At 33.9% G+C, this 27,742-nt stretch overlaps 2 protein-coding genes across 2 annotated transcripts in view; both read right to left on the bottom strand.

Moving 5' to 3' along the window:
• Positions 1 to 26,469, bottom strand: LOC129254776 (nicotinate phosphoribosyltransferase-like). Its single transcript, XM_064095265.1, has 13 exons — positions 26,257 to 26,469; positions 25,554 to 25,684; positions 23,671 to 23,786; positions 21,907 to 22,103; positions 21,221 to 21,361; positions 18,882 to 18,966; positions 12,675 to 12,710; positions 8,862 to 8,942; positions 8,015 to 8,117; positions 6,875 to 6,960; positions 5,734 to 5,805; positions 3,768 to 3,875; positions 1 to 2,255 (listed from the first exon to the last, which is right to left on the bottom strand). Exons 1-13 carry the CDS (start codon positions 26,337 to 26,339, stop codon positions 2,178 to 2,180), a joined length of 1,317 nt encoding a protein of 438 aa, XP_063951335.1. The 5' UTR covers positions 26,340 to 26,469; the 3' UTR covers positions 1 to 2,177.
• LOC135153222 (uncharacterized) overlaps positions 1 to 27,742 on the bottom strand; it is a 1,173,865-nt gene that overhangs the window by 127,290 nt on the left and 1,018,833 nt on the right. The window lies entirely within an intron of this gene.

Consider the following 27,742-nt stretch of genomic DNA (forward strand, 5'->3'; position numbering starts at 1 on the left):
TTTCACCTTCACTATTTTTTATTCTCTGCATACTTTATTTAATCAATATTTCATAAACATTAATAACCACACGCTAGTGCACATCTAATAAGAAATACCATCTACAGTTATTGGTGAAAATACATGTACAATAGAAAATTTCAATATAATAATCTTTAAATTTGAATATAAATGTACAGTACAATATAAACAATACTCAAAACCATTCAAAGAAAAGGGACGAGTTAGTACATGATTCAGTGGCATATAGGATTGGTCACTTTGACAGACACAAAACGGTCCTGTTGGAGAAAGAATTGCATTTAATTGGGACTTTAAAATTATGCGCAAGTCCTAAATATCTGATTGGCTAAAAATCAAGTTGCATTTGATTTATGGAGCTGCGTTCAATTGCAACTCTTTTGTAACAGGCTCAAGAAAACTAATAAAATAATCTGTTAAAAAAGAATCATCTAAATGTACACATTCTTTGATCTCCATACAAATACTTTTCAAAAATGTGGTTTTTAACAACAAATGCCCAAAAATTTAAATGCCTTGTTTTCTATGTTTTAAAAGTGACCACAAAAAGTAATCATACATCATATCAAGACACTATAAAATCGTAAGAAAAATGCATTTTTAAAGGATGTGTAATGATGATTGTACTTCACATTTTTGTCTAAACTTTAATATGAAAAGCTGAAATGCATTACTTTTTACTTACAATACATACATATTCCTATATTCCACATCCAAGACCAAAGTTGAGGCATATATTCTACAGGAAACTAACAAACTCTCTATTTTAAACCACACATTAAACCACTTAAAGAAAAATACCTGACCTATAACTATATTAAAGGGGAATTTTACACTGACAATTAGTGCTGATCACAAACTGATCACAAAATATACACTAATGTTATTTCAGTTTAATTCAGAGAAATGGGAATATTCTGAATAAATCATTCAAATGAATTTTAAATTCATGGAAATTTTGACATATTCTTAAACCACACTAAGTCAGACAAGGCTCAGTTCTTTATCAATAATATTCTTTGATTACATCATCACCAAATGCCATCAGAGCACTGATTTATGAAGCCTGTGAGTACAGACAAGTTTTCATGCACTGACAGTACTTGGGGTAACTGGAGCAGACCAATGCTACTCAGCTAATCAAAATCCAAAGATACCACTTATATTGTCAGAGCTGAAAACTCAGTCAGTGCTGAGAAGTTTGATGAATCGATTCCCTGATCTCGATAAATTTATCCAATACGACATGGCCAAAATCTTGGTCCAATCAGACATGAGCATCAAATACAACCAACAAAGAAGAGATTCTGCCAAAATATTAGGCATAATTAATTCTCATGTAAATATCCTTATTTTGATGAGAAGTTTGACAACTTTCTAAAACCAGGCATACATGTATAATTTCCATCTTTGTATTAATAAAAAATACAGATCTAACAGTATTTCAATTACTGATGGGGCTACCCTTTTAAATAATGACAAATTAAATAACATGAATAACAAATAAATCATGGCAAATTAAATTGGAACAGTAGAGTAGGCAGTGAATGTTAGTACACATGATATAGGAGCAAGTAAAACTGAAAATCATCACTGATTGTCACAATAACCATTCATGTCCCCCCCCCCTCAATTAAAATCAAAAATTCATGATCAAGAAAGCTCTAATGATTATAGGCATCTGCAAATGTAGAGGGAATAAATTTGACCATGTATTCAATTGAACATATTTCAAATCACGCTGCACAGAATCGATATGACAGAAAAATGAACTCCTGAGCTAAGCTTTATAAAAGCGATATATTCAATGCGGCTTTATTTTAAATCACTCACAATGCGGCTTTATTTTAAATCACTCACAAGAATAAACATACATGTATATTGAACAATTAAGCTATATTAAATATTACATCTACCATGACTACAACAAGTGGACCAAAAACTAAAAAAATACCCCCACAAATTAACTAGAAAAATATAAATGGTCTTGAAACATTTCGTTACAGAAAAATACTCTTAGTTCACAATCGTATTGCTGATGCTTGAAAGAGAGTTGCTGGTCTAATAAATTTTACCCTACATGCATTTTTGCAGAACTATGCAATATTTGGTCATACATGAAAAAAATTAAGACCTTTGACCTTGCAAAGGATTTCCTAGTACAGTTCACCAATTGGAGCATTAGCTAGCCATAGGTCATGTAAGAAGTGATACAACCGGTCACTCACTGATACCTGTGGAAATTTAATATTAAACAAGAGAGAGAGAGTCAATTTTAAAGGAGTTAATGAGAGATAAAGAGGATACTTGTATCTGGAGAAGGGATGTCAGAGGATTGACATTTTATTACTTACTTTGAATTTACATCAAACTTTGGTAACAGAAAAAAAAATGTGAAGTATATTGGACTATCATTCAAAGATCCCATCTTACAAAAGTGAAACGACCATAAATACATTTGATTCTTAAAGAAAACTTTATTTGGCCTGATAATGAAATTGAGCACCCTGTCTGAAATGTTTTTGTTTTGCTTAATACAGGCTCTTCTTATATATCAGAAACTTACTTGTGAAGATTCTATCCTATTCCACAATTCAAAAGGGGTTCCACACTAAAAAGAAACATCATGTACTTGTATTTTCTTTTTCAACAAGACAGTTTGGATATAAATGTTAACAGATAAATATTTTTTCCATTGAAAACATATATTTTTATGAATACCCGGTATACATTTTCATTTTATTTGTCAATAAATTCAAACTTAATTAAACATAAGATCTAACAAAATGAGTCGTTACAAGAATTGTCAAAACAAGTCCTAAACTAGCAACAAGTGGAATGCCTCTGGCCGTCTCACCTGCATCACGCGATTCAATATAGCAGCAGTGCTGATTTTGAAAACTACTATAACTCGCACAAGATGTTCAGTGATACTTGGTTACTATTATGTCCAAGTTTTATGAACTAGACCAACACACTTTCAAATTTATGGCTGTAATTCAACAAATACCCCAATTTGGCCAAAGTTCATTGACCCTAAATGACCTTTGACCTTGATCATGTGACCTGAAACTTGCACAGGATGCTCAGTAATACTTCATTACTATTATGTCCAAGTTTCATGAATCAGATCCATAAACTTTCAAAGTTATGATGGTAATTCAACAGATACCCCCAATTCGGCCAAAGTTCATTGACCCTAAATGACCTTTGACCTTGGTCATGTGACGTGAAACTCATGCAGGATGTTCAGTGATACTTGATTAACCTTATGTATAAGTTTCATGAACTAGGTCCATATATTTTCTAAGTTATGATGACATTTCAAAAACTTAACCTTAGGTTAAGATTTTGATGTTGATTCCCCCAACATGGTCTAAGTTCATTGACCCTAAATGACCTTTGACCTTGGTCATGTGACATGAAACTCAGGCAGGATGTTCAGTAATACTTGATTAACCTTATGGCCAAGTTTCATGAACTAGGTCCATATACTTTCTAAGTTATGCTGTCATTTCAAAAACTTAACCTAAGGTTAAGATTTGGTGTTGACGCCGCCGCCGTCGGAAAAGCGGCGCCTATAGTCTCACTCTGCTATGCAGGTGAGACAAAAAGGGAATAAATTACTTTTTACCAATAACTTACATGCATTTTCAGATTATAAATATGCACCAGTCCCCCCCCCAAAAAAAAAAAATGAAATTCACCTCATATGGACATATATCAAGTTTGCATGCTTTACTTACCTTGTATGGTGTTGGGTTGAGGGCTCTCTTATGGTCATGCCGTAGAGAATCAAGAGAATCCTGAACCAGTTTCTTTTTCTCTTCAAGAGAGGGCAGTGTTTGGCATAGCTATAGGGGAATAGAGTATCCAAAAGAACAATCATCAATAGAAGGAATATGGCAAAATGTTTTAGATGATTAATTGCTTACAGAACATTTCATTTTAGGTACAAAGGCACATAGACAAAAGCCTGGGCCTCGTCTTACAAAGAGTTGTGATTGACCTGATTCACCACAACTATGAAAAGCCAACAACGCAAATATATAAAATGTGTGTTTGCTCCAAATGTTGTCAAGGTATGATGTATACCCACACATTTATTGTTGTCTTTACAATCCAGTGTGCTCCTCTTTAATTAAAAAAATACAGTGTGTAAATTTTCTTTAAAAAAGTTATATTGATGGATTTCCATATAGTTGAGATTGATCACATCAATCACAACTCTTTGTATTAAAAAGAACCCTGTAGTATGTTTTGGTAATTTTAAAGTTTATTAATTTTCAAATATTTAAAGTCATTGTCAGAAAATATCAAAGAGGATATCACAAAACATATGATATGTGAACAATGTGGTAAAATACTTCATATTTCTGGGTGAAAAATCTTATAAAAAAATCTTAATTAAAAAAAGTCAGGATCCAAACAAATATCAAAACGAATTCATTTTTTTATGTTTTATAAAATAACTATTCAAGCATGGAAAAAACAAAATTTTCAAGATGCAGTCTTTGCATGATTTTTTTTTTAGGGGGGGGGGGTAATCAGTCAATAATTTCATGCGAGTGTTTGTAGTGCTTTTTTATTAAAGAAAAAAGACATAACAAAAAGAGGATGCTAATTGTGATTATGGGGGAAATTACATTTTTTAAAGATTCAGCCAATTAAAGGGGAATCCAGCCTTGGCCATAAATGGTTGTGTTGGGGAGGAGAAAAATAAATTAAACAGAATGGCGAAAGTTTGAAAGAAATCGGACAAGCAATAAGAAAGTTATAGCTGCTTTAAAATTGAGATCACTAATAGTATGTAGATTTCAAATTGGCAACTGGGTAAGTAAATTATGACAAGGGGCAAGGGCAACTTTCACATAGGCCATGTACTTTATTATCAGGGATTTGTGGTTTTCTCCTAAGTACCCATTCCACTGGGGCAGTAATCTTAATATAATCCAGGTAGTATATTGTTTTATGTCCTCATGAAAGAAAAATATAATTTGAAATAAAACTTTTGAGAAAAATGACATTTTAGCCAAATGTATTGGAGTACATGGAAGAGTAGTCCTTGCCTTACATCACTATGACATCCCATATGCGGCCAATCTGAAGTCTCCATGGGTATAGTGATTACCAATATTTACAACTTTTAAAAATTCATAACTTTCTTGTTGTTTGTCAAATAGTGTTCAAACTTTCACCTATCAACTTGTCTGATTTTTCTTTTTCATATAAAAACAAGTTTTTATTTGGGTTGGATTCCCCTTTAACAGTCACTGCACATTAGTGAGACTGGGAGTTCAATCAAATTCACATATTTGAATCTTTACCGATTAAAGGCTTCAGAAATGCTTAATAGCATTTAACAAATCAAATGGTTCATTTCAAATTTTTAATGGGAATGGGTGTTTCACAACACAAGTTTAGTTGGACATGCACAAGAGTCAATAAGAACATTCATCCTAAAGAGACTCCTGAATACAATTAGTTTATATCCGTTGAACATTATCTGACAAATGTGGTGATGTCACATATGCTGCAGGTAACAACTTGTAAATGAACTTGAGTGTTTGTATAATCTCTGTGACACCCCTTTCTATGTCTTGACATGAATTTGTGTCACTTGAAAAAGGTCTGTACCATCTGTATCGTTGCTACTAATAATTATGTTAGTTTTACTTCTTCTTCGTATTATTTGAACAAATGATAACTTACTTGTCCATTCTTGAGATATAGCTTGTGTAAGATTTCAACTCGCCCAGCTTTCACATATGCTCTCTTTGATTCCTGGTGGAAAAATATATTTACAAAAAAATAGAACTAAAACTATGTGTATAGGGCTCCATGGTGTACACAAGAAGTTCTTTAGATCTTGCTGTACTATTTCTGTCATCTGCATACATGCAAAGATTCTACATACAATCGTACAGTCTTATGAGTTTTGCAGTAGCCAAATACAGAACTTCTGAAGCTCTCATGTGCAGTGAAGGTCTGCTGCCACTTCATAGTGGAGAATCACAGAGTTACAAGCCACACATCTCTCAAATATATTCAACAATTACTATTCAAAATAAACCTAAATTATATGTGGAGTCTTAACTTTTTTCTGTGAACCATGTCAGGATAATAACCCAATATCCATTTGTATAATAATGAAAACCAGGTGAATGTTTTATAAAGTAGTTCGTAAGTTTAAAAACGACTTTAAGAACGACTGGTGAACCTTTCTTACGTGCTAAATATTAACCAATGAACATTTAATGGTGATAATCATTTACCACAAGGAACAAGAGTCGTTCTTAAAGTCACTCTTAACTTACAAACAGCTTTTTGAAACACCCACCAGATTTGGTATAGTACTAATGAGAGAAATTGCAATTTCATCGCCAAGATGGACCATGGCGATCTAATTCCAGATTGCCAAAATTTCAATTTGTTTTCAATGATCAGACAAATCAAATTCTAAACAAAATTTTTAATTTTCTCCTGACTGAAATGGTTTACATAATTTGTATTATTTCCTAAGCTGTGTAGTTGGCAAATGTAGCTACACTTGTTGTCTGTGTTAATGCACCTGTGATTGTGTGTGCATAGCATCAGATTCATACTCTGTATATGACTATTCTTTCTCCTGTTTTTCCTTCTCATGTTCAATCGATTGTAAAGTGATGAACAACATTTTACACAGCTCTAGGTACAATCAATAGATAATGTTAAGTTCGAAGTCACCAAAGGTTGACATGATTATCAATTCTATGTAACCTTCTCAGAGAGAGCAGTTAAAGTAGTAACTAGATTGACAATACGTTTATTGAAATGTGAAAGATAAATAAACATGCATGATGAATGAATTTACCTCAAAAGGATGCCTACACAGAACTCGTTCCATTGGTTTAGGGGGTTCCTCATCCACCTGCTGCATTAAATCAATCAATGCATGACCTGATAAAAACAAACGAAAAGAGTTGGATAATAATAATAATAGCTGGATTTATAAAGCAATTTTTGCCTGAGGATACAAAGCGCTGCTATTATTCCCCCGAGCTACCATCACCGGTGCATTCAAGGAATTAATCCTGCCGGGTACCCATTTACCTCACCTGGGTCGAGTGCAGCACAGTATGGATACATTTCTTGCTGAAGGAAAACACGGCATGGCTTGGATTCGACTCCACGACCCTGTTTGAAAGGCGAGAGTCAGAACCACTAGACCATGATGGGCCCACACATGGATATACAGAAATGAAGATAAAATGCATATTAAAAAGCAGAATGTGTATATTTTCATATGTGTATCTCCACACTCAGATCCATGTGCTAGAAAAAATCTCAAGTCATAAGTGCCATATTAATTTGGGTGATGATGTTGTCCTGTCCTGTCTTCTATATTCACCCTGTCCCACTCCCATTTCTTTCACTCTTCTCTCTTCGCCTTCCCGCACAAAGGCTGTTAGTGTCGCCTTCCTGTGAAAGGGCCGTTAGCATGGAGTGCGCGTCGCCTCCCCGCACAAAGACAGTTAGCGCGTACTGTTCACTGCATGATAACGGCCCTTCCGCGGGATGGCAACGTGCAGTGCGCGCTAAAGGCCTTTGCGCGGGAAAGCGATGCTAAAGGCCTTTGTGCGGGAAGGCGACGGTATATACAGAATCAGAAACTTGTTGGACAACTGAAATTTGTGAGACTTTACCAGAGGTAAAGAACATAAGACTGTCCAATCTGACCTGAATAAAAGAATGATTTGAGTTGGGATAAATAGAATTCTACGGGTTGATTTTTCAAGTCTCAACTCATCCTATCAATATGCCAGCATTCAGCCTTCCTATATAATAGAATCAATTTATATGTGTTCTGCATTCTTTTCAGGCATGATGAAATTATTTTTGCATGATAGAACTTTGTGAAAAAGGGAAAACATGGCAAGGTGTGACTTACATACCCTTTTGTACCTGAATGCACGAACTAAATGGACTATTCATAAAGAGTAATAATGCTCACCTTCACTACTAAACAGTCTGTAGACAACCTTGCGACCTGGGATGGTGACCTTTGACACGTCTTGGCTCAGTTTGATTCTCGGAACTCCATTGATTTGTACAAGCTATAGAGCAGAGAGGATTGAAGGTCATTGGTTATACATGTATTGCATCAAGTACATTTTTCAAAACTTTAATTTACAATAGCGGATGTTTCAAACCTATCAAGCAAACCAAATGGTTTTTATCAGAGAAAAAAATATATAATTTTGATACAAGCACATGTTTGGGCATGCTATTCATATTACTTTTCCGTATAATCTTACACTGTTTTGTATTGTTTTACACACATTACTTTATATGGTTATTGTTTCACCCAAATTTCTATTTCCTGTAGCGCCACTTATTAATTTAATTTCAGTGGTTTTTATCAGTGAATAAATTATGCCATTTTGAGTTTATATCTATATTTTTTTGCTGTGATAACTTTAACATTTTAGTTATTTTCATGTTATCAATTTATGTAAAAATACTTATTTGTATTACTAAGCATTGCCTAGATAACGACTCAGAATTTCATTTTATTTACATGTATGATATATCATATTGATGTAATTTGTTGTAATCAGGATTTTGTTCTCATCAGGTCATTAAGGAGGCTTTTTACTGATCTTTTTTACCTGAATAAATACATTCTATAAAAAAAAAATGTGTTTGACTTTTAATGATGATGCAAATAAATATAATTTCATACAATATATTGTCTCATCTTCCACATAATCTTAAATGCTTGAATTTCTTAAATATGTGAAGTTGACAAAAAGTACCCATAAAATGCTTATTTGAGCACCTACAATAAAAAGGCTCACCTTACAAACTCCACCAAGGTTGGGTTGCTTTTGGCAGGTAACTAGATGGGTGCCAATACCGTATGCATCAATACCATGACCCTGAATGAGTTCAAATATGTTGGATTTCACAAGGGATGGTAACAAAAGGATAATGGAATAAAGAAGTTTGGAAATGATGAAGGGAGAAAAACAAGACAAATGAAAGGAAGAGAGAAATGGAATAAAAAATATAGGAAAGAGAACAACAGAGATAAGAGAGAAAGGGGAGATGGAGAAGAGACGAGCAAGAGAGATGGGGGAAGATGAGGGGGATAAAAGGGCAAGATGGAAATTGAGAGTGACAGGAAAATGGAGAAAAGGGAAGAAAATAGGAATTTAAAAAAAGAGATAGAGAAATTTGAGTACAGAAAAGGCAAAATGGTAAGGAGAAACAAGGACAAAGAGATAAATATTTTTTTACATTGCCAAAGGAAGGGAAAGGAAGAATGAAAGAAAATATATATAAAGATTTTTTCTGAATCCTTCTAAAATTACACTGATTCAAAGTTGAAAGATCTTGGTTTTGGCAAGAGAACACCTCAAATATTTCAATACTTAAAATATTAAACTCTAGCCATAACAATTAATAGAAAGCAACATTTTGAATATTCACTTATTAGTAATATACTGAATTTTTCCCATTGATTTTTCATTCAGGATATTGTTCACGTTCTCACAAAGTAAACTAATATTTGGAAAAGAGAAAAATGTAAGAAAATATAATACATGATTGGACTGGCATAGATAAAGAGATTCATCATGACAAATGTAGAATATAAGTTTTATACTGTCACAGGGCATCTACACATTCACAAGAGGAATAAGAAGAATTATTTGAAAATTGGCAGGTGCTGCTGAATACATTACAAGTAACCTGTAGCAAAATTTAAACAACAAAACTATTTCTTTATTCATCATTTTCACCTTATGTTTATATTAAGGTTATTTCTCTCTTGTGAAGAGTCACCCACATACATACAGTATGTGCAACTGCAAGTATGAGATGAGCAGCAACATAAATATGAATGTTTTTGTCAATAAGTTGATTCCAACCTTGAGAACAGAGTTTTTGAATTCATACAATTTCAATATCATATATTCTGCATGAAACTTTATTATAATTCAACTAGAAAACCTTGGATTTTCATAGTGCATGTAAAAACTAGCTTCTTTTTCAAATATCAAACTATTTAGGTTTTGGTTAATTCACATACTGTATCTCATCTACAATTATTTAGAGCCAAAACAATCAATCATACCATGAAGTGTATTGAAATTAATAAATATTCATGAAGAAAAAATTGAAACTTATATTCAGGCATCAATAATGCATAAATACTACATTTTGCATTGCAAAATGCGTGTAAATTTTGAAAGGAGTATCTAGTCAATATTGAAATGAGTAAAAGCAAAAACAAAAATAAATGATGTTTGGTACCACGAAATAAAGAATATGGCACTCCGTAAAGGTAAGGTAAAATTGTTTTGATTAGCGTTTATCACGGACAGACACAAGAATAAAAAGACTGGCACTGAACCTTGGTTTACCATTACATATATACCTTGTGAAGCTAATCAGGGCCAGGCAGCATAAATGTTACTATTATACCATGGTAACTTTGCCTTCCAATGGTAACTACCATGGTAATACTCACAGCCAATCAAAAGCAAGGATTCCATGCAAATTTACCATTTGATGGCAAATTTAGCAAAACAGTAACCTTTATGCTTTAGCTCATTTCCATGCAAATTACCATTGGAGGGCAATGTTAATAACTTGTACTACTTCATTATCACTTTCGTTTTTCTTCATTTGTTTTCCTTTCATCCTTGCATTTGCACTTGATGAAGGAAAAAGTCAAATAAATTCCATCACATCTTTTTTCTTCTTCATTTATTACATTTAAAAGTTTGAATTCCAATAGGGCATTAATTCTCTACCGATAAAAACTTATTTACTGTTGTGAAGAGTCTGGACACTGTTTAAACTTCAAAAGTATTTATTTCTCTCCTTTTAAGGAAGGTATCCAACATAAATTAACATTCTTACGCAACTTACCATGTAAATGTATTTCATAGGTTTTTGTTCTTAAGCTCACATACATGTGAACTAATGCCCCTTTTATAATTGAAATTGTCATTAGAAAGACGATAAAAATGAATGAAAGTATAAAATAAGAGTTGAATCTGATATTTTACATACGTACATGTACACACAATTGGGTGCATTTAAATCCAAATAATTCCCATGCAAAATTATAGCATCATATGAAAAGAAATAAAATGCAACTCTAAATGATTATATATCAATAATATTCCTGATGATTAATGAATTGCAGTAATAAAAGTGCCGATGAAATTAAAGTGAATCACAACAAATATTAATTATGTTTCATCTATTATTCTACAGCTGGATAAACTGGCATAATTAGTATATTAGAAATAAAATACACCTTGTTTGCATTGTATGAAATGTTTATCTTGGCTTTAACAATGACTAGCAAATTAATTTTAATAAATTAATATTACTTGTAAATTGTTTTATGAAGAGTGAAAGAGAAGCAATTAGATGAGCTCCCTATATTTGGTCATAGTCTAGTAGGGTGACCATACATGTACAGCAAGCATGGTATTAACCTTATTCTATTATCTCCTAATAACAGAGCGGATGCCCAATTTAATAAAATAATGTCAAAGGTGGGAAACATTTAAGAAAAACATCTATTCACTTGACATGTATCTACAGGACATTACACAACACTTCTGGCAGTAAAGTTTCAAAAGATGGCACAATGATGCATCTTGCCAAGAAACAAGGGATTGAATAGTGATTTAGAAAAAATGCAGAGAGGCGACAGTATATGGCATCTATAAAGAAGTATACTGTAATCTAACTTGCCAACGATTTAAAAAGTATGGATGGTTGGTGTGATATGGTAACCAATAACCATTTGTCAAAAGAAGTTGTATTGATTAGGCAACCAAGGATTACATAGGGGAAAAATGAGATACTAGTATGTTATGATATATGGTGATGACATGCAAGGCACGGCAAAATACATTAATCTGAATGAAAACATATCAAAAATTTGATCTTGCACTTAGAAAGACAGAGAAAGAAAAAAAAAGGAGGGGAGGAGGGGGCAGACTTTAACAATTAAGAGTAGTGCATTTAGCTTAATATTAGACACTTTTTATTGTACTCTCTGATTGTACAATAATTATCTTCAATTTGCCTTCAAACAAGAATATGTTGGATCATCCAATACCAATCTGATGATATACAAGATGTTCTATTGTCACCAACTTAACCAATCAAAATAAATTCATTTGGTAAGTGTAACTTTAGAACTCTTTGAATAGTATTGTGGGGTTTCTTTAATTAGTCATTCATCAATTTTTCAGCATCTACAAGTTCAGAAGCATGACAGAGTCTTGAGAACAATTGATGTGGCTTTTAATAATAATTGCTTAAAAATTCTTGCATGGGCAAGTAGCTCTAAAGCATAGATTAGCAATACCGGTAATTTCACACACAAAAATAAATAAGATTCTACCCTGACATTTAAGCTTTATCTTTTAGCTACATTGAAAAGCCAAATCTGAGTGAGTTTGGATGAATTGAAAGTCATACATTTTGAATAGTACATGTACATGTAGGACCCTGAATATTAGGTGGATGTACAATGTGGGAATTATGAGAGAAGAATGGGTGACATTATTGGCTAAAAAGGGAGAATAGAAATGACAAGGTGACATTAGTTGGAAGCATTGAGATATTGACACACTCACCTTTGTTTTATTGGCAAGGATAGTTTGTGAGATCATCTGAGGAAACATGTGGACACATATGGTGCTTAGTATGGTATGAGTGGATTAGTCAATTGCACACAACACTTTAAGAACCAACAAATTTTCAAAGGGGTGGGTCAAGGGTAATGATCTGATTTCTGGCTAGGATGAAAATATCTTTGAAACAGATTATTGAAGATCAATTCTAATGATAAACAAACCTTAAGCCATACAATATGTGGATTCCATGGGCGTAAAGACATGTCCTACTATTCAAGTGGAGAGTGGGGGGGATTGCACAATAGTTCACCCCCCCCCCCCGAACAAAAGGTTTACTGCTTGAATTTATGCAAGCGGTGGATTCTGATAGTCAAGGAATAACTTTGGTTTGCCATTTGTTGCTAAAGCATATTGAAAGTAAGCATCGTTATTTCATCATTAACATGTACTTTGCTCTTAATGACCTTGTAGAACCTTCATTGTTGTCTTGCTGCAATGGGAACACCATTAACATATTGTTCATATTTTACAGGAATAACCATCAAACAATTTTGTTCAATAGAAAATGAAATTACCGGTAGATTCTTTATACACATGTAAATAACCTATGTTACAAACTTACATGCTACATGTAGGCTGACTAAAAAGCATTAAAGTTGTGCCACTACAATAAATAATTTCACATAGAAATCCTTCACGTTTACAATTTCGTGGAGCTCAATAAATCGCTCTCCTTATTTTTTCGAGGAGCTCAATTGAGCTCCTCAGAATCGCTGGGTCATTACGTTTACAAAATATCGCGCTCCTGCTTTAAAAAAAAAAAAAAACTTTACAAACAAGTGGAATGCCTCTGGCGGTCTCACCTGCATCACGCGATTCAATATAGCAGCAGTGCTGACTTTGAAAAACTACTATAAAATAATTATTCAATACAATACTACGTTCATTGACATTTGACCTTGATCATGTGACCTAAAACTTGTCAGTGATACTTGATTACATTTACCCCTATATCCACATTTTATACACTATATCTATAAACTTTAAAAGTTATGACAGCAATCTAATAATTACCTCTAAAATGCCCAAAGTTCAATGACCTTTGACTTTGATCCTGTGAAACTCGCACAGGATGTTCAGTGATACTTGATTACTCTTATGTCCAAGTTTCTTGAGTCAGATCCATAAACTTTCAAAGTTATGATGGTAATTCAACAGATACCCCCATTATGGCCAAATTTCATTGACCTTTGACCTTGGTCATGTGACCTGAAATGCGCACAGGATGTTCAGTGATACTTGATTACTCTTATGTCCAAGTTTTATGAACTAAATCTATATATTTTCTAAGTTATGATGACAATTCAAAAACTTAACCTTAGGTTAAGATTTTGATATTGATTCCCCCAACATGGTCTAAGTTCATTGACCCCAAATGACCTTTGACCTTGGTCATGAGACCTGAAACTCAGGCAGAATGTTCAGTAATACTTGATTAACCTTATGGCCAAGTTTCATGAACTAGGTCCATATACTTTCTATGTAATGCTGTCATTTCAAAAACTTAACCTTCGGTTAAGATTTGGTGTTGACGCCGCCGCCGTCGGAAAAGCGACGCCTATATCAATAAGTGGAATGCCTCTGGCGGTCTCACCTGCATCACACGATTCAATATAGCAGCAGTGCTGACTTTGAAAAACAAACTTTTAATGATTATTCACAAAAAACACCATTCATTGATACAATACTACATTCATTGACATTAGACCTTGATAATGTGACCTAAAACTTGTCAGTGATACTTGATTACCCCTACATGTATATCCACATTTTATACACTATATATCTATAAACTTTGAAAGTTATGACAGCAATCTAATAATTATCTCTAAAATGGCCAATGACCTTAAATGACCTTTGACTTTGGTCATGTGACCTGAAACTCGCATGAGATGTTCAGTGATACTTGACGACTCTTATGCCCAATTTCTATGAACTAGACCAATATACTTAAAGAGTTATGATGGTAATTCAACAAATACCCCCAACATGGCCAATATCCACTGACCTTTAACCTTGGTCATGTGACCTGAAACTCGCACAAGATGTTCAGTGATACTTGGTTATTCTTATGTCCACGTTTTATGATCTAGACCAATACACTTACAGAGATATGATGGTAAAATTCAACAACAAAAAAACATGGCCAAAGTTCATTGACCTTACATGACCTTTGACCTTGATCATGTGACCTGAAACTCGCACAGGATGTTCAGTGATAATTGATTACTCTTATGTCCAAGTTTCATGAGTAAGATCCATAAACTTTCAACGTTAAGATGGTAATTCAACAGATACCCCCATTATGGCCAAAGTTCATTGACCTTTGACCTAGGTCATGTGACCTGAAATGCGCACATGATGTTCAGTGATACTTGATTACTCTTATGTCCAAGTTTCATGAGTAAGATCCATAAACTTTCAAAGTTACATGTATGATGGTAATTCAACAGATACCCCCATTATGGCCAAAGTTCATTGACCTTTGACCTAGGTCATGTGACCTGAAATGCGCACATGATGTTCAGTAATACTTGATTACTCTTATGTCCAAGTTTCATGAGTAAGATCCATAAACTTTCAAAGTTATGATGGTAATTCAACAAATACCCCCAATTTGGCCAAAGTTCATTGACCCTAAATGACCTTTGACCTTAATCATGTGACGTTAAACTCATGCAAAAAGTTCAGTAATACTTGATTAACCTTATGGCCAAGTTTCATGAACTAGGTCCATATACTTTCTAAGTTATGCTGTCATTTCAAAAACTTAACCTTTGGTTAAGATTTGGTGTTGACGCCGCCGCCGTCTTTACATCTCTAAATCCATGAAATGGCCATCTATTTTCCATAATTCCTTGAAATTAGTTTTATTTTAATAGTTGAAAGCTGTCAGGAAAAATGAAGAATATTCAGCTCTTTCTTGACTCTGATTGATGTTACAATCGGTAAATATTGTAGTCCCACATGTAGTCTTCCATGGTGTTGCAAACATTAACTGAAAACGATCGTTGATCGTTTTGATCATTTTACACTTGGTCAACACCATGTAATAACCACATAATAATTACAAGCTTTAAAGTTAACTTTTATCATAAATTAAATACAGGTCAAATTATCACTACATGTACAATAAATAGTATCCAAATAAATTACAATCTAACACTTCATTATTTCATTTGCCTGAAAGCAGACTGGAACAATCACAAATGTTAATATTTGAATCAAATCGAATAATTACCAATAAGTTATACAAAATTCTTTTTAAAAAACTCCTTCTCATTGTTCCTTTCATTTAAATGTCCAACTCTGCTCTCCTAATAAGCAGCAGTAGCAGTAATTGTAGTTGTAGATGTACATAAAATTTTAATTTTTAAAAAGGAAGAAGACATTTTCCCTAATTGTGTGCAATAAAGAACTGAGCCCTATGGAAAATAGGCCTTGCCCTAGAAATATCAAAACTTAAGACCTGGGATGTGATTTGCTGTCTTATTCTCAGATTTCAGAAGCATTTAAAAATTTATAATTGTCAACCATTTTTAATTGTACATAATCCAACCTTGTATCATGTGTATACGGTTGCAATAAAGATTGAATTGAATTGAAATAATTTCAAGAGTATTTCAAGGTTCAGCAAAGTGGTTATCTTCTTTCCACTGGAGCCCCCGTTTTCAACCCCCTTCTTATTTAGATTTGATTATCCACATGATAATTAACTATTTGAGACTTGATGAAAATTGAGCTGCATAGCCTTTAATAAGGGATATTTGTACATGTTCATGGCATTACAGAATTATGATACAATCCTGAAAATATAATGTCAGCATATCCTTAAAAAAACATGTACAATATGCTTCACTGAAAGTGATAAAAGAGAAGTGATGAGAAATACCAGAATATTATTTCCCACAAAGTATTCTTTTTAAACAGTTCACTTTCAGGATTTAAAAGAACAAAAATACCACAAATCATTTCCAATCCTGGATATCTATATATCATACAATCAACAGTTACATACTATGTTCATGTAACTTTTTTCCCTTTTGTCATGCTTAAGCTTTATTAAAGGTGAATGACATCAAGAACATTCTTATGAGGAAAATGCATATGCATGAGATTTTGCATGTATCTAGAAATTTTGAGTTTGTATGAGCTTTTAAAAAATGTTATTTTCCTTTTTTTTCTCACTATACAATCATTCTTACAAGTTTAAAAATCCTATTTCTCAGGGAAAATCCTATATAGTGTCATTTTCCCCTTGAAAAACCTGTTAAATAGAATTAAAACCTACTTATTGGCAGCTGTGTTTATATTAACATAACCACACATTTCTTCCGAATGGAATTGCTGAGATGAAACAAAGGAGAAGAAATGTTCAGAATATACCCATCACATATGTGAGTTTATCTACAGATAATGAAATGCAACCTGCATGAAAAATATGCTGAAAATATGAGGCTGAATACTTATCTAGAACTATAGATTTATATATTCTAGGTGGATATTAAATAGCTCTCTTGTTAGTTATTCCCCTATTAAACATCTTTACAGTATAATTTCTGCTCAGTTAGTAAAAAATGATATAGTATCGACAAATACATGTACATACCAGATTTTATTTTCTTAGAAAAATCTAATTTCCAAGAACTCCAATGTAGAAGAAGTATTAAATGAATTTTTAAGAAAAAGAAAAAGAAAAGAACTGAACATATGAAACAATTGTTGGAGGAATGCTATGTGAATTTTGAAAGAAACCTTAAAAGCATATTCCGAACTTTTTTTATACTGCAATGAAGGCTGTGTAAGTGGAATGCTTTAACAGAGTGCTTATAAATTCTATCTTTTGCTAATAAAGCTTTATTTTTTTTAAACCTGGAGCTATTCTTTCTTTATATGGTAATTCTGGTTCAATAATATTCAGAGCTATTAGTATGATTAAAACTATAAATACGTGCATATAAAAAATATATCAGAATTCCTCCCAAAACTACTCTTGTTTATATAACCCTTTATTATTAAAGGTTTGAGTTATAAGACTTGAAATATGTAAGATCTCATATTAAGATTAAATTCTAACGTTACATTTACTTAAACCTAAGGAGACATTTTTAGCGATAAATCTGCTTTGCAAAATTTTTTTGACCGCGTTGCTCGCTAACTTTTTACTTTCAAGTCTCGTGCAACATTTGATACCAAAAATTGACATCCCGGGTACGTGGTTTTTACAATTATGCAATATTTTGTACGTGCATGCAGACCCAAATTGCTCAAAAACTGGAATTCATGTACAAATCCAATGCAAATAATGTTTTAAGCCAAAATTCATAAATGTATCATCATTTTTAATTTTACTGATCAAAATCAATTAATTCCATCTTGTTTATGGTCAAAATAAATCCCCGACAATTTCCATTGAAAAAAAATAAATAAATAAGACATTTAGAAAATATTAAAATACATAACAAAATAAATATGATATTGAATTTTTTTAAAGTATATTTGATCAGATCCCTATAAAGGGTCTTTGTACCAAAAATTAACAATTTAAAGGCATTATTTAGTTAATTGGAGCAAAATTTTCGTTTTATGCATAAATTAGCATAATTAATTAGAAATGAGATTCTTCACAGAATTTGATCTTAAATTTTTATAGATTATGCCATGGGTAACGCGCGTGTCAATTTTTCGTCGCAATCACGCGATCGATGGCCGAGATCTTAAGGGGGCTGACACCCCAGTCTTCTTAGGCATCGAAATAGCCCAGTCTATCTAGGGTTAAACTTGATGATAGGACTTTATCTCTAAATCATTTTGCAACCTAACCTACTTTCTTTTTATCTGAATGATCCCAAGATGTAACTGTTATTAAAAAGTACAATATGCGTTATCTCAAGAGCCTGTGCATGGTCAAAATGCATTGGGCTTTTAAATTATAAAGTGAGATGCCTATTCAGATATCAAAACTGGTCTAGACAAATTGCTGTTGATACAAATTGACTGGTGCATTAAGTTTGTAGAACTAATGAAAATATATACAACTCATTGATACAAGAAAAAATCTATGAAAATCTATGGGGAAATGAAAGTGGAACAGAACCAAACATATCATTTCAAATGAGGTTTAATAATAACAAAGGCAATACTTACTTGTTGGTTGAGAGATAGTAATGTTTCTTCATTAATATCATTGCTGGCTACAATCATCAGTTTCTCCAACCAAGGTAAACTGAATCTATAGACAATATAAACAAAATGAGAATAGTTATGCCTTGTGGAGGTGCTGTGGTGTAGTGGTTCAGTCACTTAACTCTTAAACCAAGGATTGAGGGTTCAAATTCCATCTGGTGCTAACATCCTTTGGCAAGGCACTTATCCACGTTTGTCACTCTCCACCCAGGTGTTAAATAGGTTCTCGGTAGGATGTGAAGGTCAATGTGATTAGATTGGCATGTGTTCACCAAAAACGGTTGCCTGGCCAGGACACTCCCCAGGGAGTGGAGATGGTGCACTTGACGTGTGGAACAGTGATGGATCCTATGACCAGGGTAATAACTATAATGTAAAGCGTTTAGAAACCAACATATGGAGCACTATATAAATGTAACTATTATCAAAAGGGGACTATTGGTGGTACTGATAAAGGGTCCTATATGATCTGAGATGAAGTCAACTAATCACTCCTGACACACAGTCAGATGACTACTATTATAACATTCAAATTTGAAGTGGACATAGTTACATTGGGTGATTTTAAGTATGGTGTTGAGTTTTACTTGAAGTTACTTCGGCCTTTGCATTCTGTACAATTATATTTTACTGAAATTTCTTCCCAATTTTTACTTTCATCATCAAGACTTCTCGCGTGAAGTTGAGATGATCAGCAGCGCAGAGGCGTGACGTCATGACCTATCAATAAAACGCAATCTGTATTATTCTTCTAAACCCAGCTCAGTGTTGGAGCTTGGTTCAGTACGCTTTTCCACTCTCTCAACACCAACAAAAAACAAGAGTGTCGCTAGGGCCAGCACATAGTACGCCCGCTTGTAACACGGAAAATGGAGTTATTGATCAAGCTAGAAAAGTGAAAGATGGCACCTTGACCTTTTGACCTAACAAGTGGAATGCCTCTGGCCGTCTCACCTGCATCACGCGATTCAATATAGCAGCAGTGCTGATTTTGAAAACTACTATAACTCGCACAAGATGTTCAGTGATACTTGGTTACTCTTATTTCCACGTTTTATGAACTAGACCCATACACTTATAGAGATATGATGGTAATTCAACAAATACCCCCAACGTGGCCAAAGTTCATTGACCTTACATGACCTTTGACCTTGATCATGTGACCTGAAACTCGCACAGGATGTTCAGTGATACTTGATTACTCTTATGTCCAAGTTTCAAGAGAAAGATCCATCAACTTTCCAAGTTATGATGGTAATTCAACAGATACCCCCATTATGGCCAAAGTTCATTGACCTTTGACCTTGGTCATGTGACCTAAAATGCGCAAAGGATGTTCAGTGATACTTCATTACTCTTATGTCCAAGTTTTATGAACTAGACCAACACACTTTCAAAGTTATGGCGGTAATTCAACAAATACCCCAATTTGACCAAAGTTCATTGACCCTAAATGACCATTGACCTTGGTCATGTGACGTGAAACTCATGCAGGATGTTCAGTGATACTTGATTAACCTTATGTATAAGTTTCATGAACTAGGTCCATATATTTTCTAAGTTATGATGACATTTCAAAAACTTAACCTTAGGTTAAGATTTTGATGTTGATTCCCCCAACATGGTCTAAGTTCATTGACCCTAAATGACCATTGACCATGGTCATGTGACATGAAACTCAGGCAGGATGTTCAGTAATACTTGATTAACCTTATGGCCAAGTTTCATGAACTAGGTCCATATACTTTCTAAGTTATGCTGTCATTTCAAAAACTTAACCTCAGGTTAAGATTTGGTGTTGACGCCGCCGCCGCCACCGTCGCCGTCACCGCCGCCGTCGGAAAAGCGGCGCCTATAGTCTCACTCTGCTATGCAGGTGAGACAAAAATCAATAGGCTTCCTGGGATCCACGCTGGTATCATACAAACCAAATTATATGAGCCTAGGCTAAAATAACCTGAAGTTATCACGTTTACAAGGACTTCAGTAAGATGAAAACATGTCACTGTGACCTTGACCTTTGACCTAAAAATCATAAGGCTTCCTGGGATCCATGCTAGTATCATACATACCAAATTATATGAGCCTAGGTTAAGTTAAACTGAAGTTATCACGTTTACAAGGAAAAGTTAACGGACGAACGGACAGACAGACAGACAGACGGACGGACACCGAGCATGATACCATAATACGTCCCGTCTAGACGGGCGTATAAAAAACACTGTACTTGAAATCACCCAATCTATCAGTGTTAGTGTGATAACTTTAATTTTTTTTTAAAGGAAAAGAAAATAGCTCACTCAGTTCCGACTTTCTTGAAGATATCTCTAACACAGAGAGACAGGTAGGCAAGGTCACCACTGTCAATACGAACGCCTTTAGCCTTGTAGCCTACCTCATCAAGGGCTAATGTAACAGCTAGGAAATTGGCAACTCCACTCCTGGAAACAAGAAAATACTCATGTAAAGATCAACAATTTATATTGTGACAAACATCAAGGGAAGCAGATTCCACTATAAATAGATTCCATACAACATCACTTGTTAAGGAGCACTTTACTCAGATTTAAGTCAAAATCATAAGATTTTGGATGCTAAATTTGTTGATTAGAGGAAGAAGTACATTTACAGCCTTTTTTTTGTCTGAAAGCTGTGTAAGATCAAGTAATTTGAGCAGATCACGAAAAAGCTTTCAATTTCCTGTTAAGGAAAATAATATGTATTTTTTTAAATCCCAGAGCAAGCTATAAAGGAAGAACTGATGAAAATATCATCAGACACACATTATAATTTCAGAAATCAGCCAGAATTTGAAATTCATTTTGAAGGTTGGATTCTTGATCCCTCCTACGATTTAAAAAAATATGTTAATATACATCCACTTTTTTCATACTGTATGCTTTCTTGCAATCATATCTGAAAGAAGTACAATTACTACTGAATGAATAGTCGAGACTGAAGACTGTCACTCTTCATTCTTACTCACTTGAGTACTTCATATGTGTCCACAAGCGCCAGAAAGCCTGTAGGAAAGGAAACTGCATATGCAATGAATGCAGCAAGCTCGCCCTCATTTGTCTGTTCTTGGAGAACATTAATGACATCACAGATCTTCTTACGACATCGGAGACAGATCTCTACAAAGTCAACAGGTTTCTTGCTTTCATCTGCTGGTTGAATCATCTGCACAAAGGATTTGCATAGTTGTTATCGTCATTACATCATCACTTAAATTATCACCATCATAAGCATCATAATAGTCATCATCATCATCACCATCTTCAACATTACTATCATCATCATCATCATCATCATCATCATCATCACATCATCATAACAAACATCATCATCTTCATCATCATCATCATCATCATCACCATCATCTTCAATATTACTATCATCATCATCATTATCATCGTCTACATCATCACCATCATCATCATTAACCATCATCATCATCTCATGAATTTCATTATATTTAATATGGAACATTTCAACTTTATCCCTCCAATAATATTTGGTTAAGTGTGACATGGCATCGGCTCCTTCATTTACATACAGCCCATGATGCGAAAATAACTGTCGTGTGAAAAATACAAAACTGACAAATGTAGTAACTTTCTTGTTTTATAATCAATTTTGATGCACTATGTTTTTTTTCTTTTAATTTGTTACAATTAATTTGTCATCAGGAGGGAATTGGACTTAAGGGAAAGTTCACCCTGATGTAAAGATGGTTTTAAAGAAAAACAAACTAAAAGAAAAATTAATGAAGGTTTGGCTAGTATCTGTAAAAGGATAACTGGATCTAATTTTGCCACGCAACACTCGGGCAGCTCCCACAAATGTCTTGCGATATCAATTCCATAAAATACCATTTTCTCAGAAAACTGAGAAATACTTGTACCTGTTCATTCAATGCAATCAATTCAATCATCAGACACATTATTATCATACATGCTTCTATGAGAAAAAACAATATTTTAATCAAATTTTTCTGCTTTTAATTTCAGTCATCAAAAACCGTTAAATAATATTAATAAGAGAAATATTATCGCTGGGTATTAAAACTTCATATTTCAAAATTTAAATACTTTGAAGGTAGCTCAGAAAAAGCTGTAGAAATATGGTAATGGTGGCAACCTCATATTGTCTGAATACCTGTAGAGAACTCTTTCTAGCAAAAAGAGGTTGCCACTTATGTTATAACTCTAATATCAAGCTGTTTTTTAATTTTGAGATACAGAATTTTATCATACCATAAACAATATTTGGTAACATTTCATGGCCCAAATTTTATAGGTCAAAAACTTGTGCCTCTCTTTATCCTTTGATGTATATTCATCAACCTTCACCAATTTTGTTCTCAAATTTTTCTGCTTTATTTAATCCAACTCATCATTAGCATGGAGCATTGCGGCCCAGTGGATTAGTCTTCTGACATTTGAAACAGAGGGTCGTGGGTTCGAATCCCAGCCATGGCGTAATTTCCTTCAGCAAGAAATTTATCCACACTGTGCTGCACTCAACCCAGGTGAGGTGAATGGGTACCCGGTAGGAAGAAATTCATTGAATGCTTTGAGCGCCTAGGCAGCCCAACTAAAGCCTGGGTAATAATAATAGCAGGGCCCGCTGGGAGAACAGTTTTCAGAACTGAAGTGGCTTCCCTGGGTAAATATACCTTTATTATTATCATTATTATTAGTAGGGTAAACTTCACCTTTAAGATGCATCTAAGTACTGTACATACCCTATTCTTGACTTCACTCAGTCCACCAAATGACATAACAAAGGAATGTGCGTGAGTTCCAGTGATTGGAATGCCAAATAGCTTTCCTGCTAGTACATTACTGGTCCCATTGAAACCTGTGTAAAGTAAAGCAAAACTAGAATCACCATTTCCATCAGTGTGCATAGTTTGCCCTCAAGGCAAGCAGAAAATAAAACTGTCAAATAATAGCGAAACAAGAACCTTTACATTTACCTTTGATTTATTTTGTATTAAAGCTACTGACTAATTCATCCTTATACAAACTAAGCAAATTTTACTCTTACCAAGCATGTAATTTGTGGTACACAGACTGCCAGCAGAATCTAGTTGTACCATGTATATCATCTATTATGGTAAAGTACATATCGAATTTCAAATTCTACCATACATTTTGTTATATACATGCATTACATAAAACACGTTCAAAACTCAAGTCTGGTCAGCATTCCCCAAACTACCTCATTTTCTTTAAGACATAACAAGTGGAATGCCTCTGGCTGTCTCACCTGCATCACGCGATTCGATATAGCAGCAGTGCTGACTTTGAAAACTACTATAAAATAATTATTAACAAAAAACACCATTCATATAATGATACAATACTACATTCATTGACATTTGACCTTGATCATGTGACCTAAAACTTGTCAGTGATACTTAATTACCCCTATATCCACATTTTATACTCTATCTATAAACTTTGAAAGTTATGACAGCAATCTAATAATTACCTCTAAATTGGCCAAAGTTCAATAACCTTAAATGACCTTTGACATTGGTCATGTGACCTCAAACTCGCATGAGATGTTCAGTGATACTTGATGACTCTTACGTCCAAGTTTTATGAACTAGTCCAATATACTTAGAGTTATGATGGTAATTCAACAAATACCCACAACATGGCAAAAGTCCATTGACCTTTGAACTTGGTCATGTGACCTGACACTCGCACAAGATGTTCGGTGATACTTGGTTACTCTTATGTCCACGTTTTATGAACTAGACCAATACACTTACAGAGATATGATGGTAATTCAACAAGTACCCCCATTATGGCCAAAGTTCATTGACCTTTGATGCTGGTCATGTGACCTGAAATTCGCACAGGATGTTCAGTGATACTTGTTACTCTTATGTCCAAGTTTTATGAACTAGACCAATATACTTTCAAAGTTATGATGGTAATTCAACAAATACATGTACCCCCAATTTGGCCAAAGTTCATTGACCCTAAATTACCTTTGACCTTAATCATGTGACCTGAAACTTGCACAGGATGTTCAGTGATACTTGATTACTATTATGTCTGAGTTTCATAAATCAGATCCATAAACTTTTAAAGTTATGATGGTAATTCAACAGATACCCCCAATTTGGCCAAAGTTCATTGACCCTAAATGACCTTTGACCATGGTCATGTGACGTTAAACTCATGCAGGATGTTCATTTATACTTGATTAATCTTATGTCCAAGTTTCATGAACTAGGTCTATATATTTTCTCAGTTATGATGACATTTCAAAAACTTAACCTTAGGTTAAGATTTTGATGTTGATTCCCCCAACATGGTCTAAGTTCATTGACCCTAAATTACCTTTGACCTTGGTCATGTGACCTGAAACTCCGTCAGAATGTTCAGTAATACTTGATTAACCTTATGGCCAAGTTTCATGAACTAGGTCCATATACTTCTAAGTTATGCTGTCATTTCAAAAACTTAACCTTAGGTTAAGATTAGGTGTTGACGCCACCGCCGTTGGAAAAGCGGCGCCTATAGTCTCACTCTGATATGCAGGTGAGACAAAAAACACTAAAAGTCAGGAATATAAAAAATATTTTATGACAAAGATTTTTTTTCTCACCTCCCATATAGCAGTATCTTGATGCTGATAGTCCACCATCAGGCCCTTGCGCTCTCCTTAGACCAAACTCTAGAAGTACCTTCTCTTTACCTGCTGCTAACCGGAATCTTGCAGCATTGGTTGTTACCAGACTGTGTTTGGGGGTAGGGATCGAAAGGATGAAGCAATGGTTGATATGATATTCAAATTTTGAAATTGAATAGGAGATCAAAATCAAGGTCAGGGTTATCTCCTACAATTCAGAATTAATTGGTTCTTTCCCTTTATGTTTGCCCAAAATTTGAATTCAACATTGAATCTTTCAACAGCTAATCATTTAATATTGCACTCAATTCTTTTATTGAACCATATGTAAATGATGAGAGAATCCCTTCATCTTTATTGTTGTTGAAATATTTTTTTTTTAAATAAGACAGTAACAATTATTTTAGACGGGTGAAAGCACCTGTATATCACAGAAAAATTGCCATATCTTTTTCCCATTTACAAGTATTTATTGCAGTAAATTTGTCTCATCATTAATTACAATATTTACTTCCATGCTTCAAGAAACACATTTTGTAGCCTTTATAGTGCAGGCTATGATATCAAAATCCAAACCACAATGTAAAACAACTATATAGAATGATAATGGAGTCTGCAAACAAGAAAACAAACATTCACATCTACATGTATAGAGAAATCTGAATGCGACATTCCATACCTTGCAAAATTGATAAGTGTCAAGAGTGGTGTCTCAATCAACTGCAGCAGGGGCAAAGGTCCTTCAAGTCGTAAGAGTGGCATTCTGGGAAATACAACACTGCCCTCAGGAATGGCATAGACTTCAATGTTAGAGCAATCAAGGGTCTTAAGGTATTCAAAGAATCCCTCCTCTGTTGAAGGGGGTAGGGTTGTCTTCAGGTATGCAATGTCTGTAACAACAAAAAAAAAAAGTGAAGTACAAACAATTAGAAAAGTTAAAAGGGCTATGAGAAATCAGTGTGTGCATTGATTTTTCCACTGGATGTAAAAAAAATGACATATCAAGGGCAAATCAAACTACACGAGAGAGAGAAGATGGCAGAGAGAGATAAGAGGGTAGAAAGAGAAAGAAGGAGGATATGAGGGAGACAGCTTAGGCAGAAAAGGAAAAAGAGCAAATGAAAGTAAGAGAGAAAATGAAAGCAAAATAATAGGGGAAGGAAACCTCATAAGAATTAGTAGTTTTAAAGACAGAACTTGAGAAGAGTCCATGTGTGAAAAAGTGAGACATACTGCATTGATATTGTGAGTCATAATGATCACTGATTGATTACATGTATATGAAATTTAACATTTACCTGGTAACTGCGTAAATATTGAGTACCAGTAATAATTATACATGTATGTATGGCATTATTTGGCAATAGCAGTGCATAATTTTGCAGCCATGTGTACATAATGACAGTTGACCATATTCTAATCAATTTCTGATTAATAATTCAAACCATCATCATGAAGACTCCATTTCATTACATGATGATATTAAATATCATGCACAGTACACATACACGTACTTGTGCCAAACAAACTAAAGGAAAAGAAATTATATGGAGGCCCATATGAAGTTTAATATTTCACTGTATGGAGGGAAATACATTTTAGTCGGTGGCATACTGAATCAAACTATTTAGAGGCATTATAATGTGAAGGAAGGAGAGAAATGTATAAATCTCCTACATGTACACCTCCCCCCCATCTGCACACCAGTGCATGTACATAGTCTTCTCTTGTTGACCCTAACACGGAACTTCAACGTTAGAGAATGATCCTTGATAATTTACAAAACCAATGATTTTGTGTATGTGTTTTGATAATTGACAAGTTTCAAGAAAAACAAAAAAACATTCAAATGAATTCATGATAAATCTAAAATCTTATCTCCATTTAAATCAATAGATAAAAATGAAATTGGTCTGAAAATAAACAAACATGAATTATGAAAAACAGACTTGCTTTAAATAGGGGTAATGTCCCAATGTTAATGTCCACTGTCTGATGTCAAAATTACATCTTTGACTTAATGTAAAAATTACGACTATGATAATGTAGCCAGAGTTGCTGAATCTACTTGCAGCAAAGAAAAATTTAAATTTGCAAATTAATTCAAGAATGGATGCACTAATTTGCATCATTTAAAACTGCCTAATTTATCTATAAAGCTGAAT

The sequence above is a fragment of the Lytechinus pictus genome, chromosome 1, assembly GCF_037042905.1.
Source record: "Lytechinus pictus isolate F3 Inbred chromosome 1, Lp3.0, whole genome shotgun sequence".
Classification (NCBI taxonomy): domain Eukaryota; kingdom Metazoa; phylum Echinodermata; class Echinoidea; order Temnopleuroida; family Toxopneustidae; genus Lytechinus; species Lytechinus pictus.

Coding starts and splice junctions, on each gene's coding strand:
- LOC129254776 (XM_064095265.1), bottom strand. CDS start 26,339: ATGCCACTCTTACGACTTGAAGGACCTTTGCCCCTGCTGCAGTTGATT. Junction 23,787..25,553: donor AAGATACTGCTATATGGGAG/GTGAGAAAAAAA, acceptor TACTTTACACAG/GTTTCAATGGGACCAGTAAT. Junction 8,118..8,861: donor ACCTTGGTGGAGTTTGTAAG/GTGAGCCTTTTT, acceptor TCTGCTCTATAG/CTTGTACAAATCAATGGAGT.